General features: G+C 44.2%; 1 protein-coding gene across 7 annotated transcripts in view; it reads left to right on the top strand.

The window, feature by feature from the left end:
* LRRC71 (leucine rich repeat containing 71) overlaps positions 1-15627 on the top strand; it is a 382267-nt gene that overhangs the window by 56464 nt on the left and 310176 nt on the right. For all 7 annotated transcript variants that reach the window (XM_085640082.1, XM_085640080.1, XM_085640079.1 and 4 more), the window contains 2 exons: positions 1038-1178; positions 7395-7470. In XM_085640082.1, the coding sequence (XP_085496208.1) occupies positions 1038-1178; positions 7395-7470 (217 nt within the window). The remainder of the gene's footprint in view (positions 1-1037; positions 1179-7394; positions 7471-15627) is intronic.

The raw sequence follows: 15627 nt of genomic DNA, 5'->3' as shown, positions 1-15627 counted from the left end.
TTTTTATATCGTTTTTTAGATGTTTTCTAAATTTTGCAATATGTTTTTGAAGTAGGTTTACCTTATAGTTTAGTCGTGTACCTGGACACATACACACTTTGAGTGCTTTAGTAAAGGAATAAGTGCACGTCATTGACTTTTACCTCAGAGTTTACTATTCCCAGAATTTGGGGAAATTGAGAATAGTGAATTGCGAACTCATTAACATCACCTGTGTTACAGGCAGCATACAATTTCTTCATCTCCTTTTATGTCCTTTCCTTTAATTTTCTCACATAATTTCATTTCGTCTCTTCTAGGTCTCACTAAACTCCTTGAACATATTGGGTTTAATCATGTTTCATCTTACTTGCGTCTCCACTTTCTTCTCTCCCTGTCCCAATGAGGGTAATATGCTTTTCATTGCACAGAAAGTACTCTGCTTCTGGTCACTAACTCTCTCACTTTTTTCATCTTTGATACTGTTAATTACTCAGTCCTAATATCTTTGTTCTCGGATGCGGGTATATACGTTACACCAATCCAAAATCTGACGTTTTGTTAATAAGTATCCTCATGTGGGGTATTGTTCATGGTAATCTCCACCTCCTTCCTCTTTCACCTTGCTGTCCTTCAGGATGTGTTACATCGCATGCCATTACAGCGCAAGTCGTTACAGCGACTTGTTGTAGGGGACACTGGAGTTTGAATAGTTAACTTACTATTCCATCTCCAGTGTGTGCAACAGTAGGTAAGGTGTTGGATTGAAAATCCAACAAATCCAACCCCTTCTGCCCCTACAGCAAGTAGTTGTAATGTCATGCGATGTATCAACATGTTGTTGTAACGACTTGCCTTGTAAACGCATGTGTTGTAAACGATACGTTGTAAACGTTGTTTATTGATTAGAACCAAGACATGTAGGTGTTTAAACTGTGTTTTTGTGTCTGCTGACCTAAGCAAGCCAGAGAAAACTGCATGGAACTCCAACTGGAAAATTAAGTATGTTCATCCATCTTTTGTGAAGTTACATAGCATACACTTTTCCTGTTCTTCAGATGAAACTGACTCAGTGTCGGAAAAGGATCCATTAGAAGCTTTGTCTAATGCATTGGAAAAGTTCACCTATTTCAAGCCTTCCATTCAGGTAGAAACCGAAAATGAAGATCCCAAATCAGCACGAGAGGTCTACATTCGAGGTGAGATCTCGGGCGCAAGCCTTCCCGTTGTTTGTTTTGGATTGGAGCATAGTCATAGCTCTTCATACCTTAGATGAGGCAGCTTTGTGCTGCTGATTTCATTGGTTGCTTGGGATGCTTTCATGAGTGTGTGGTTGGAAGACTATTGACTGTAGCGTGTCCTGTGTGGAGATGTTGGTTAAGGTGTATGAGGTCCAAAGGTGGTGAACATGCGTTGCAGTGCATGTGCATAAAATGTTGGGGAGAGTGTGAGAGTAGATGCAGGCACGCACAACTATTTATCGGTTTGTGTTGATGATAGTCTAAATCTTGTGTTTATCATGATAGGAGGAGCCATGTCTTTCAGAATGTTTTTTGGAACTCGAAGTTCTTGCCAATACTCCTTAAAAGAGCGGCCATTGAGATCCAAAATGTGTCTGTCTGACCAGAGAAGGAAGTTCCTCCATTAAGAATGCCATAATGTTAAACCCAATATTTAATTCATAATTGCTTATGTTGGACAGTTGAAAAATGTAAATAATCTAGTGCTCAGCCTGTGCTTTAGAAAACATAACCAGTCATTCCTTTTATCTAATAACCTGTTTATCAATGGTACCTAGGACCACAGGCTGCAGCAACACACAGCAGACAGTAACAATACAAGACCATATTTTCCACCAGTTCAGTCACACACCAGATGTACTTTTAAAGCATCCAAATGTGTCTGTTCTGCCTCCCTTATAGGTTTTATTCTAAAGGATAACTGCATTCTTGATGGAGCGGTTTGGTTTTACACCTCCACCAAAGACATAATTGGCACCAGATTACTAGATGTCATTTTAGATACCCTAGGCCTGGTTGCTGCTGTTAACAGCATTGGCGCTCTAATTCCATTAAACATAGTAGCCGCACTTTGACGCTAATGATCACATTTGCTTCAAAACTGAAAACTGTAGGGATACCTGGTAGAGCCTTCTTGCACATTCTGAGATTCCCCCCAGGATTCTGTGCTGTCACCTTGCCTTTTTAACATATATGTAGCTCCTCTAGGCTCCCTCATCCATACTCTGGGCCTTATATTCTGCACTTATGTAGAAGATATACAGCGGATTCTCCAGCTGAAGAGTAGTGCTTCATCGGCAGCCCTTCACATCAACATATAGATATCCGATCAAAACACTCTGTCCTACTCGGTCCTACGTCAAACTGGAGGATTGGCGCGCGGGAGTGTCAGCTATGATAGGATCTCGAGCAGTACTGTAAATGAGCCGGTACTTACAGGTACTGAGTACCTGCACTTCTTTATTTGAAACAGAGAGTGCCTGCACTTCTCAGCGGGGGTTCAGTACTTTCGATGAGAGCGTACCCGCACTTCTCAATTGCACAGAGGTACTCTTTCCAGTGAGTACGTACACTCCTGTAATTCCATTTCACTCACTGATCTCAGGTAGACTATCATAGCCCCCTGTACTTAGGACTGGCTTAAGATCTGCTAAAGCAGCTACGTAAAATCTATAATCATGCCGGTAGATTATTTGAAGGGAACCAAAATATGCATCAGTATCCCTTATTTTAAGGAGTCTCGCTTGGCTTACGAAAGAATTGCCCACTCTACTGGCTCTCTTTTGGCAGTTTTTCAGAAGCACCGAAGGTCTCATTTAAAGTTTGGCAGACGGGTTCCTCGTCATAAGTATGACAAATATCCCGTCCACTTTATTGCAAGCTTGTTATATTCTATGGCACTTGTAATAAGGCAGACCTGGTGTCCTTAGGGGACACTGAGACTTCAAAAGCCATATTTTAAGGGTTTTGTTCTAAAAATCAAAACCTGCAGGAGGAGTTTTCTCTGAGTTACTCCTCGCCTTTGGAACTCGCTCCTGGCAGAATTAAGATCCATACCTCATTTTGCAGTGTTTCAGGAACGGTTGACTATGTATCACTTACCCTGAGCCCATGTTCTCCCTGCCCTGGTCGGCTCTATTTGTAGATGTTGCGTTTTCAGACTGTATGCTTCATAAATACCTTGAAACCATTGGGTGATGAAGTCACATTCATTATTCACATAAAATAACTTTTATGTCATTTTAATAAGAATTCCTCTACATTCTTATTAGGCAGTGCTGAAGATGCAGATGCATCAACGAGGACAGTTAATACCTAGGGCTGATTTAGAGTTTGGCGGATAGGCTGCTGTGACAGAGTACCACATCCACAAAACTCTTCATCTGTCTGCACTGATAAGAGTCAAACAGACGACTCTCCATTGGCGGTGCACCCATTGGCTGCGTCAGCGACTCTGATGGTCTCATTGAGTGCTGGCTGTCGGAGTAAGGACATGAGACCCCCGCCCCCGTGCTATTTAGGGCAAACAGCCTAATGTCCCTTACCCTCAAGGAAAACCAGGCAGTAACAAACGGAAAAATAAAATCACTCCTATCCCCAGGTGCAAAACCTCTGGCTTGTGAGGTTCATCAGAGATTTGTTTTTAATATCATTCTCCTACTGTGGGAGTTTGTTTTTTAACAACAAAAAGTTTGTTGGCCAACCATCAAAACCAATGTCGGCCTTCCACCAAACGTTTGGTAACTTTATAGGAACCGACATGATATCCGCTGCCATCCCTGACGGACAGAGTAAGGACCACCATACTTTAAATCAGGCTGTTTATTACGTACAAGCTTTATTTGTGTCATAGTGTAAAGATGGCTTTGAAATAATACTTTCCCACTGAGGGCTAGTGTAAGAATGTCAGTGAGGCCTTGTTTTGGACCCCAAGACCCTCATTACAAGCAGCCTGGTTAAATCACAATATGTGCGTGAACAGCTGTTACCGCACAAGTAAAAAGACCCAACCATGGCAGATAAGGGAAGGGACAAACACAAGAAGAGGAAGTAAAACCCACACAAGTTAACAAATAAGAAGCAAGCAAATGAGAGTCAAAATAAATCCAATGACGGGTAATTAATGGGCGGGGACTAAGTCCACAGTAAGCTTACAATAGATCTTTTTTCAAACAGACTACATGTGCTGTCTAGTAGACGAGGCCTAAAAAGAAAAGTGCAAGTAGCCCTAGCAGGGATAACACAAACTATAGACAAGAAGGGCAGTTGCAAATGCTAATACCACAGCACTGTGACACATCTATCATTGTCTCCTAGTCTTGGGTGCTTTACAGCACTAATCACCATACCAGACAACTTCATCAGACACAGTGACTTCACAAACACAGTCATCCCATTAGGCCCAGCCGTCGCCCTAGCCAGTCTTGGGAAATAGTCTCCCATTGGCATATGTATCTCCATCATGTGGTATGTGAATACTTGTGTTTTAAATGGGATGCCTATTTTAGGCAGAGTCATCTCTATCTGGTACAGTCAACCCAAAATCAGGCACAATCTGCACAGGCAAGGTGACACGATCAGGCACATTGACCCCGTTGGGATCTACTCGCATGGCGTAGATCTGTAGTTCTTAGATCTGTAGTTAACTCTTCTGTTCTTTCTAAGCATCAGACGTTCACTGTACCTTTGAAGCTCCAGCCATGCATGTGGATCCTGTCGTGGTGGCCACCTCTCAGGTTCTGTCATCAAACCGTGCCAGACAGAAGAACAGGCAGGCAGACCGGGGTTTGAGACGGTCTTCTCAGTTTCCGTTCCAGCCAGTGCTCACTGCCACATCTCGTTTTCCCACCTTTAAATACCTGCACCTCTCCTTGCCCATGGAGGTTACCCGGTTTCCCCCAAAATCTGAGGCAGGGGCAGGTATAGGGATAGTAGGAGGGGATTCTAATGAATGAGGTTGTCAGAGCAAAGTCTCTCTGAAAGCTGAATGCTGTATGCTCAGCCCCATCTGGGCAACAGCCGAGTTATTCAGCAGAGGCTCACTTTCACTGATAAGGACATTGCAGGCCTGACACCAAACTGTGACTAACTGCACATGGACCAATCAAACCTTATGCCGTTAATCATACTATGTGTGTGACATAGGGTGTTCTGTCTTCAGTGTTAGTCGATACACAGCATATTGTCATATGTGATGTTAGTTGAACGAGAGCTTGTGTGTCCTTGTACAGACTACTGTATTCTTATGAGAAAGGGTGCCTCGCCTTCATCTGCGGGATCTTGCTATCAAAAGCCATTGGCTTCAGGACCAGCCTGAACAGACCTAGTGTCCCAGTCCTTCAACCAGCGAAAGGGTAATGTAGACAGCCAAGGAATTCAGAGGGGCTTGGAAGGCGAAACAGAAGACCTTCTCAGGCAGTGTGGTCCCTGAACAGATAGAAAAAGATAACTGGGCATGGGGCCTGCCCACATCCAAGGCTGTTCCTTACAATTGACATATCAGCAGGAGCACCACACCAGGACAGTGCAAACCCAGAGCTCACATACCACTCTGCAAGTCACAGTCCCTAGCCTACTACTGATTCTCCATGTGACCTGAGGAGGGCCACTTCTGATGAGAGGATAGCCCCCTCACCACCTATATGTGCCAGATTTAGGCTCGCCAACCATCCCACGTTTTGCAAGTATGCTTCAAACCAGGGCTCCTGCCCTGCTGTCCGCACAGAGGAATTGTGGGACACTGATTGTCCAGTTTTTGGTTCCTTGACACTTTAACCCTCTTAAAGACAAGCAACTATCACTCTTTCAGACCTTTATGAGCTGTTAAAGAGGTGCCTGTCTGAGGGCGGGAGGTACGAGTTGCCGCACAAGAGAGGTCCCAATGCAGCTTTAGGAGCATGTTCATCTATTGAGATGCAAATCAAAATCCAGTCACCTATCTATAAACCGCCTTGAATGTAGTAATGAATGCCATACTGGGCACCTCTCCTGGGAGTATGCCACTGATGTTTATTATCATTTGCCCAGGATCAAACAGTTAGTTAAATAGTATGACTGAGAATGCAGCACATTGCGACTGCAAAAGGTATAGATTTACCAGCATATTGCATTTTGGTGAATTTACCATGACACTAATGGATGGATCGAGCTTGCGATTTGGGAAGGAAATTGCTCCTATGCCTCTTACTACTTTGATAGGACCATTTTTCTGCTTTGTTTTAAAAAGAAGCACATTTTAATTTAAACAAATGCACTACTGTAAAACTAAGGGGTTGGGAACACTTTTTGTGTAATGGCTTTAGAGGAAAAAGTGGAGAAGAGATGGAAATAAAGCCATGGAGGAAGCAACTTCGCGGAGTTAAAAATGAATACTGACCTTTTGAGGGTGCTGGACACACCATTACGCCCTGTACTGGAAGATATTCCTCTTTGACTCTCACAGGATCCTGCCATTATGTGTTATCTCATCAGTAGTTTTCCAGGAGGTTGCAGGGTAACCACAAAGTTGAGCATGGGAAAGACATAGGACAATTCACATCGGATGACATGATGGAGAATTAAGATTGCACGTAATTAGCTTTTTCCTATATCTGATTTCTAGTAGATCCTTAGCCTAGTATTGTACGTCCTTTAAGCAGATGCATTTAATTTAAGGTTGTGCACTCCTCATGCAAAAGACTTCTGTGGTTACGGATGACACTGGTTTTTATAAAGCGTGCTAATACCAATGGCGTCTTGGCACTAGTATCAGTAGAACCATAATAGATACAGTGTGAAGGCGAAGGCATACAACCAACCCTGGGGTCCGGAGACTGAGAAATATTTTGACAAATTAGAAAGAAATTTTAGACCAAGTAGCTAAGATTTCAGTTCCTTCCTGAACTTCAAGAGGTTAGGCTGAGGTCTTAGGTAGTTGGGCAGGGAATTCCACCTTTTGGGGGCAGAGTTAGGAAAACTTCTTCCTCCCCAATGGGCTTTTTTTTTCCTGGGACAAGGACTCTCCTAGCATTGCCAGACCGTAGAGGACGAGAAGGAGGATACCATTTAAAAATGTCTTGCAGGAAGCGAGGGCAGACTCGGTGCCGAGCCTTATGGACCCGACATGTGGCCCTAAACTTTATTAGTGCCTTGATGGGGGGCCGATGCAGTTCTTTAATGGCTTGAGAGGCTGAACAGAAGTTTGGAAGATTCACCAGTAATCTGGCTGCCGCATTTTGAAGTGTCTGCAATTTATTGAGAAGTCGCGTTTGAGAGCCTACATATAAGGCATTGCAGTAGGCTATTTCGGAAATGACCAGAGCCAAGATGACTTTCTGAAATGCAACTGTGCTGTAAGAAGTTGTACTTGTACACAGTGTTACAAATAGACCATACTTTTATTTTTATTTCCAAAAGGCTGGAAAATTGATGAAAAAATGATGGGCGTGCTTGCAAAGTGTCTTCCATCTTTATGCAATCTGCAAGAGATCCGGTAAGTACATTGCTCATATCGCATATATTATGTCCACGGCACAAGTGATGTGCTTCACACTGTTGTACTTTACATTACCCAGTAATTGTCAGGGCATGACAATCTCATGAATGAATTCATTCACATGTAACAATTGGCTGGAAGATTTTGGGACGCCCTTTTGTTTCACTACTATGACTCTTGTAAGTATGCAAACAGTTTTCTTAAACTCTCATCAGGAGTGGCCCAGTTAATTGCAGTATGTGAGGTAGTTCCTGGTACTATCATAATATTAGAAGTTTAGCTGCTAACACTGCTGTCCACATGTTTTTACTCTGAAGGAATAGTTTTTTATTTGCATAATTACTTAAAATCATTACAAAGTTGCGGTACATTATCAAAATTATGCTAAAATACGTGTCTCACATTATTCTAATAAAGATATCTAATCGTGTATAAAAGTGTCAATTAAGCCACAGTAACAAACCGTTTCTAAAATGTGAGATACATTCTTAAATTCATTGGTTTGAAAATTGTATATCAGAAAAAATCTCTGTTCCTATCTGTACTTGAGAGAGTCACTTGGTACGTTGGGGATCTTGTGAGAACCAAGCGTTATTTTCCTGGTGGGGACTCTTCACCGCTCTTCTCCTTCTGTTACTCCAGGTGACACGCCAATTGCAACCAGACGAGCTTCCTCTGCCATATGTTCAATTAGGGCCCTTCGTCTGATATTTATGAGTTTGCCAAATTTGGCCAGGTCCGAGGTCTCCGTGCTGGACTGGAGCAGGGCCACTGCTCCCACACAGTTTCTGACCCCATGCCTTAAGAACATTGGTTTTACCAGTTTTCATCGGTGTTGCAATAGTGTGGGCAGCAACATAGTAGGTGTTCCAATGTTTCTGCTCTGTAATTGCACAGCCTGCACCTTAATATGTTGCTCAGTGATTTCCAGCCCGGATTCAGTTCTTTTATTGGCAGGGGGACTAGGCATGCCCATTGGATTTCTTCCAAGCACTTCTTTCCTAGGGCGCTGTTCATGTATGGTTGAGATTTGTGCGACTCATATGCTTTGGTTAAGCCGGTCAAACCTCTAATGGCCTTCAGTTTTTCTATACTTTCACTCTTAGATATTTGAGTGATGTGATTATTTAGCGCCCTCTTTATTGCAGGGTAATTTAGTTCTATCAACAAAAAGATTATGCTGTTCTTCTAGAGAGAGAGGCAGAACACAGAGAATTATGAACCAACCTGACCTGACAAGGTCAAGATTCGGAATCCATTATATTGGATTCTAATGCCCTCACACACCCTGTCGGGTGTCATGCTTCATCATCGTGCTGCTCCGGCGGTGCAATACCCGACAGGCTCCCTATAATAGGGGCACTTTAACGGAGCCGTCAGGTGAAGTGCGGGTGGGGGCCTCGTATGTGTAGATGTGTGTGAATGATAGAGGCCTCGTATGTGTAGATGTGTGTGAATGATAGAGGTGAATATAAAATAGGGTTGGGAGTACCTACGAAAACAATTTTAATCAAGGGGTCTCCTACCCTAAATAAAAGCTATAAGGCGCAAAAGCTGGAGTAATGTCTCAGGTTTGTGGCGCTCTTATTGGTAGTGGGAGCGCCACAAACCTGATGAGTTTCGTGGTAGGGCTGTGCAGTTTACCCTGAAGTTTGCACAGCGCATAGATGGTAGCTTGTATTCTGGCTTGCGTCTTGGCCAGGTACAAGATTGCCTTGCCTTTCTCATTCAGCCATACTCTAAGGTAGTGGTATGCTCTTTCTGTTGCTATGTTGTTACTGCCCAGTCTCCACTTTAGGCATGTTTCTACAGATGTTTGCCAAACACCATGACTTTTGTTTTACTGGAGTTGGCCACTAGCTCTTTCTCTTGATTGTAGCTGTTTAGATCATTCAACCCTCTTTGCAAGCCTACTCTGGTGTGGACGAGAATCACCAGGTCATCGGCATATTGGAGTATGTTTAGCCATTGTTGTCCGATTTTCGGCATTGCCAGGCTTGCTCCTTGCATAGCTTTCCCAAGTCTGCCGTATCGAGATTGAAAAGTGTGGGTGCTAAAACACAGCCCTGCTTTAGACCTATGTCAGTTGACAACTTATGTGTGACCGTGTCCCCCGCCAGTTTGATTCTCACCCAAGTATAGGTGATGACATAATTGCCTTCAGTAGTTTGCCAGGGATCTTCCAGCCGTACAATTTGTGCCATAGCTTGCTTTGGTTTACCCTATTGAAGGCTGCTGAATAGTCCACGAAGGATGCAAATACTGGCAGGTTTTTTTTTACTGATGTTTGCCATTAGAGCTAGGAACGAAAGAGCCAAAATGTTGTCTATCGTAGAGCAGCCTTTTCGAAAGCCAGTCTGGTAAAAAGGTAGTGTTTCATTGACCTCGATCCAGGTTGTTAGTTCCTGAAGCAAAGTACTGGCATATGCTTTACCTTCGGTGGGGGAACAACCTTTACAACGCAACTTTTACAACGCACTACACTTACAACGCAATTTTTACAACGCAACATCCACTACAACGCATTCCATTACATCGCATGACACTACTACGCATTTTTAAAAACTACCTTTACAACGCATTCCATTACATCGCATACTACCTTTACAACGCATACCATTACAACGCATAATATTACACTACACTATCCAACACTTACCCTACTGTTGCACCCCCTGGAGTTAGAATAGTAATTTTTACCCCTATACTATCCAACACTTACCCTACTGTTGCACCCCCTGGAGTTAGAATAGTAATTTTTACCCCTATACTATCCAACACTTACCCTACTGTTGCACCCCCTGGAGTTAGAATAGTAATTTTTACCCCTATACTATCCAACACTTACCCTACTGTTGCACCCCCTGGAGTTAGAATAGTAATTTTTACCCCTATACTATCCAACACTTACCCTACTGTTGCACCCCCTGGAGTTAGAATAGTAATTTTTACCCCTATACTATCCAACACTTACCCTACTGTTGCACCCCCTGGAGTAAGAATAGTAATTTTTACCCCTATACTATCCAATACTTACCTTAAATGCAATGTAATATTATGCGTTGTAATGGTATGTGTTGTAAAGGTAGTATGCGATGTAATGGAATGCGTTGTAAAGGTAGTTTTTAAAAATGCGTTGTAGTGTCATGCGATGTAATGGAATGCGTAGTAGTGGATGTTGCGTTGTAAAAATTGCGTTGTAAGTGCATGCGTTGTAAAAGTATGCGTTGTAACGTCATACATCCCCTTCGGTGTCTAACAAGGCAATAAGTCTGTCGTTTTTTGGATCAGATTTGCTTCCTTCTTGTGTATTAGCTGCAGTAGCGAGCTGCGCCATGCGTCTGGCCCATCTCCCAAGGCTCTGCATTCCGTATACAGAGGTGATAGCAACTCCGCCCATCCCTTGGGGTCTTGCTTGAACATTCCCCCGGTAGGCCATTCGGACCAGGGGCTCCGTCCCTTTTTATCCTTTTTATGACCTTTAAAAAAAATGTGGGTTCCTGCCCGCCTCGTCTGTCATATCTTCTTCCTCCACCTCAGCCCCTTACAATCTAGGAGATCCGGTGACGTTTTGGACTCCAGGATTCGTTGTATATATTTCTGCCGTATGGTCCAACAAGGCTTCGGCTGCAAATCCATTCCGCCTCTCCATTTTTGTGTGATCCATCTTGGCTATGTACTCCCAGAATTGCTTCTGTTTGTTCGGTTTACATAAATCGAATTAATTGATCCATTCCTTCTCCAATGACTGGCATTTTTCTTTCCATATTAAATGTTTGTGTTTCCACTGGGCTTCCTTGTAGACTCTCTCTGCCCCCGGAGAGCTACTTTTTTGATATTTCCGTCTCGCCTGTCTTAGGGTGCGAGTGCTGATCTTCAACCTTTTGTTGTATTTTCTGGTTTGATCTTGGTGCCCCTCCAATTTGGGTACTGTGTTCCGCTCCCCTTTCAGTAAGGCTGCCCGCAATTCATCAATCAAAGTTGCCCAGCTTCGGATGGCTGGGAAGGGATGCTTCTTATATCCCTTGAATGCTGATCCCACCTTCCATGCTTCCCCATTCGAGGCTGTGAAGTGGTTCCATCTGAACCTCTTCACTAATTTGTGCTCCTCCCACCCGCATGTACTGCTTATTGGCAACAATTCTTCATGGCAATCGCACTGGAGGTTAATTTCTGCGATAAGCATTGCGTGGTCACTTGTGTGGTGTTGGTGTATTTGAAAGTCCAGAATTTTGTTCGACATGCCTTTCCTGATGAAGGTGTAATCAATTGTGGTTAGATTATTGAAGGTTAAACAGTTTAAAACCTTGGGGCTGTGTTGCTCAGTCCAAGCCTGAACTGAGTTTAGGCTGTATGACCTTAGAAAGTTGTTAAATTCCCTTTCCACCGGTAAGCCATGATCGTTGTCCGGACTCAGGTGATGAAGGTTAAAGTCCCCAGTAATGATCACATCTAAGTAGGTGTATGCACAAAGTATTTCCTCTAAGGTTGCGATAGTCCGTTTGGTGTTTGCCAGTTTTGAAACTCCGTTATGGTTAAGATATACATTGATGGTTAGAAGTTATTTTCTGGATTTACCATCCCATAAGCCGTTCATCACAATGCATTGCGCTGTGTCAGTTGGACTCCCAATGTCTTCAATTGAGACCTCGGCTGAGTGTTTAACGTAAATTGAGAGGCCTGCCGAGGACCTACCATAGGTACAAAGTTTCCTTGCTGGCACATGGATGCCAGCAAAGCCATATAAATGGATGTCCTCTGTGGCCTATGTTTCCTGCAAGAAGAGAATGTCCCCCTCCCGGATCTTCTCCATAGGAGACGCGCTATTTCTTGTACTCACAATTCCTGCCATGTTCCATGTTATGAGCCCTTAGGCTTGTCTTGTGACCTATATTTGCTGATCCCTCAACATTTTTATGATCTGGAATTATAACGTTTGCCTTTTTTTGCACATTAGCGCTAGGAATACTGCTTGATGTGACCTCTGTGCAGGGTGTTAACTTTGCAGGGTGTCATTCTTGTCGGAGATCTGTGCCAGCCTCCGTCGGCTGGGTTTCTTTCAAGTACTTTCCTCTCCCTATAGCCCTTTTTAGGTCTCGCTGAGTCAGCGCGCATGTGTTGCTCGGAGAGACTTTAGTAGGTGAGTTTTCAAAGTGCTGCTGGCTGGCGACAAGCTTGCGTTCACGCAAGCGTGCACGCGCGAACCGTCAGCCTTCAGCAGCACTTTGAAAACTCACCTACTAAAGCATGTCTTGTAGCGTGTTTTCTTTACTTTTGGTATAATCGCGGCACCCGCGCTTTACTTTTAATGTTATAAGTAAAGCGTGGGTGCCGCGATTATACCAAAAGTAAAGAAATAGAAAACAACATCTATTTCTTTACTTTTGCTAAAATCATGGCACCTGCACTTTACATTTAACATTAAAAGTAAAGCGCGGGTGCCGCGATTATAGCAAAGGTAAAGAAATAGATGTTTTTTTCTCTTTCTTTACTTTTGGTATAATCGCGGCACCCGCGCTCTACTTTTAATGCTATAAGTAAAGCACGGGTGCCGCGATTATACCAAAAGTAAAGAAAAAGAAAAAAGCATCTATTTCTTTACTTTTGCTATAATCGCGGCACCCGCGCTTTACATTTAACATTAAAAGTAAAGCGTCGGTGCCGCGATGCTTGTTTCACCAGTGCTTCCTGTGCAGTCCCTTCCCGGGGTTCCTTGTTGTCAGAGCTGCTGATTTTACACTTTGTTTCTGGCTCACCTTGTCTGGGGTGGAATGAGGGAGGAGGGGTCATTCCAAAATATCACGGTTTGACTTCAGAATGGTGCAGTTGCTGTTTCTGGTAAACCCTACAGTGTCCGCGCTTGGAGCTATCAGTAGAGGGCGGCTTTTCTGGTTCGCATAGAAGCTTCATAGAGAATATAACAAGCTGACAAAACAAACCATGGGGCAAATTATCAAGCCAGGCGATAAAACTATCGCCGCTTTAGCGGCAGAAAACTGCCGCTAAAACGGCGATAATGGGCTTGATAATATGTTCTATGGAATTCCAATTGAAGCTCAGGTTAGATGTGAAGGACATCTAACATGGGCTTCAATTGGAATTCCATAGAGCATATTATCAATCCCATTATCGCCGTTTTAGCGGCAGTTTTCTTCCGCTAAAGCGGCGATAATTTTATTGCCTGTCTTGATAATATGCCCCTATGTCACTCGAAGCTTCTCTACAGGAGTAGATGAAACACCGTATAGTGCAGCATTTATGTGAAATCTTATTCTGTAGGCGATACAAATGAAAATTTGTGAAGAAATTATTTTATGCTTGTACATTTTTTAAAGGACTATTACATTTCTCATGATCTGTTTGTCATATTCAGTGTTTTGTTTGCAGTGTGAGGAATACATCCTACTGTAAAGTAAATAATGTGAATCTAAAAAGGGAAGCGATTTGCATCACCACTGCACGTAAAGTTATGTCACAAAATATAAATATCTGTCTTCTAATGCCTGGGCAGTGACAGGTGTATTAAAGCTGAGTTTCAAAATGATGCATCTTATGTGAAATATGAGCATGGACATGGTGTACAGCTTTTTTTTTTATAAGCACAGCTCTTGCCAGCGCAGGAGCGAGTTGGTGCTTGTCACCCTTCTAGCCGCCTCTCTCCCTGGAACCCAGCTGCCTCGTGGCACACTACGGCTCCCCTGCACACTTGTGGCCTGATGGAGGTGGGACAGAACTGAGCTCGGCGACTGTCGCACCGCCTCACCCATTCTTGAATTCCATTCCCCCCGCAGGCCTCCCTTCCCTCTTTGTTTCTTTTTAGGTCTCGACTGACCCAGCGCATGCGCTGGTGTGGCAAGACTTATTGAGAGGGCTCAAAAAAGTGCTACCAGGCCAGCCTAGAGCCACAGTGCATGTGCGCGGGCACGCACGCCGCGCTTTTCCGCCATTACTTTCACTTTTGCGGCCACGGCCGCTTTGCATAGCCAATAGGTCTCGCTTTTGGGACCTTAAAAGTATTTAGTTATGCAACTGTTGCATGGCTAAACACTTATAAGGTCCCAAAGGCGAGACCTATTGGCTATGCCAATGCTTGTTTTCTTTAATGTGAATGCAGCCTATTATAAAGAGAGAGCTCCAAGAGATTGATTTGTATCATAAAGTGCGCGGAGTGCAGTGGGACCAGCTGACTAACTCCATTGCTGTCTCTAAAGACAATCTCATCCAGACACTCTGTGCATAGAAAAAGCTGCCTCTGAATGCTTTCACTGCACCCTGTCACCTACTATGCTGTCACTGCACCCTGTCACCTGCTATGCTGTCACTGCACCCTGTCACCTGCTATGCTTTCACTGCACCCTGTCACCTGCTATGCTGTCACTGCACCCTGTCACCTGCTATGCTGTCACTGCACCCTGTCACCTGCTATGCTGTCACTGCACCCTGTCACCTGCTATGCTGTCACTGCACCCTGTCACCTGCTATGCTGTCACTGCACCCTGTCACCTGCTATGCTGTCACTGCACCCTGTTACCTGGTATGCTGTCACTGCACCCTGTCACCTACTATGCTGTCACTGCACCCTGTCACCTGCTATGCTGTCACTGCACCCTGTCACCTGCTATGCTGTCACTGCACCCTGTCACCTACTATGCTGTCACTGCACCCTGTCACCTGCTATGCTGTCACTGCACCCTGTCACCTGCTATGCTGTCACTGCACCCTGTCACCTGCTATGCTGTCACTGCACCCTGTCACCTGCTATGCTGTCACTGCACCCTGTTACCTGCTATGCTGTCACTGCACCCTGTCACCTGCTATGCTGTCACTGCACCCTGTCACCTGCTATGCTGTCACTGCACCCTGTTACCTGCTATGCTGTCACTGCACCCTGTCACCTGCTATGCTGTCACTGCACCCTGTCACCTGCTATGCTGTCACTGCACCCTGTTACCTGCTATGCTGTCACTGCACCCTGTCACCTGCTATGCTGTCACTGCACCCTGTCACCTGCTATGCTGTCACTGCACCCTGTTACCTGGTATGCTGTCACTGCACCCTGTCACCTGCTAACTCTCTCTCTGTCCCATCCACCTCCCTCTGCCCCTTTCATCGATGTCACATCCCTTTGACTCCGCTCTTAGCGCCTACACGTTC

This window comes from Triturus cristatus, chromosome 12, assembly GCF_964204655.1.
Source record: "Triturus cristatus chromosome 12, aTriCri1.1, whole genome shotgun sequence".
In the NCBI taxonomy this organism is placed as follows: domain Eukaryota; kingdom Metazoa; phylum Chordata; class Amphibia; order Caudata; family Salamandridae; genus Triturus; species Triturus cristatus.
Note: the sequence above shows the minus strand (reverse complement) of the source record. Positions and strands in the feature narration are given on the sequence as shown.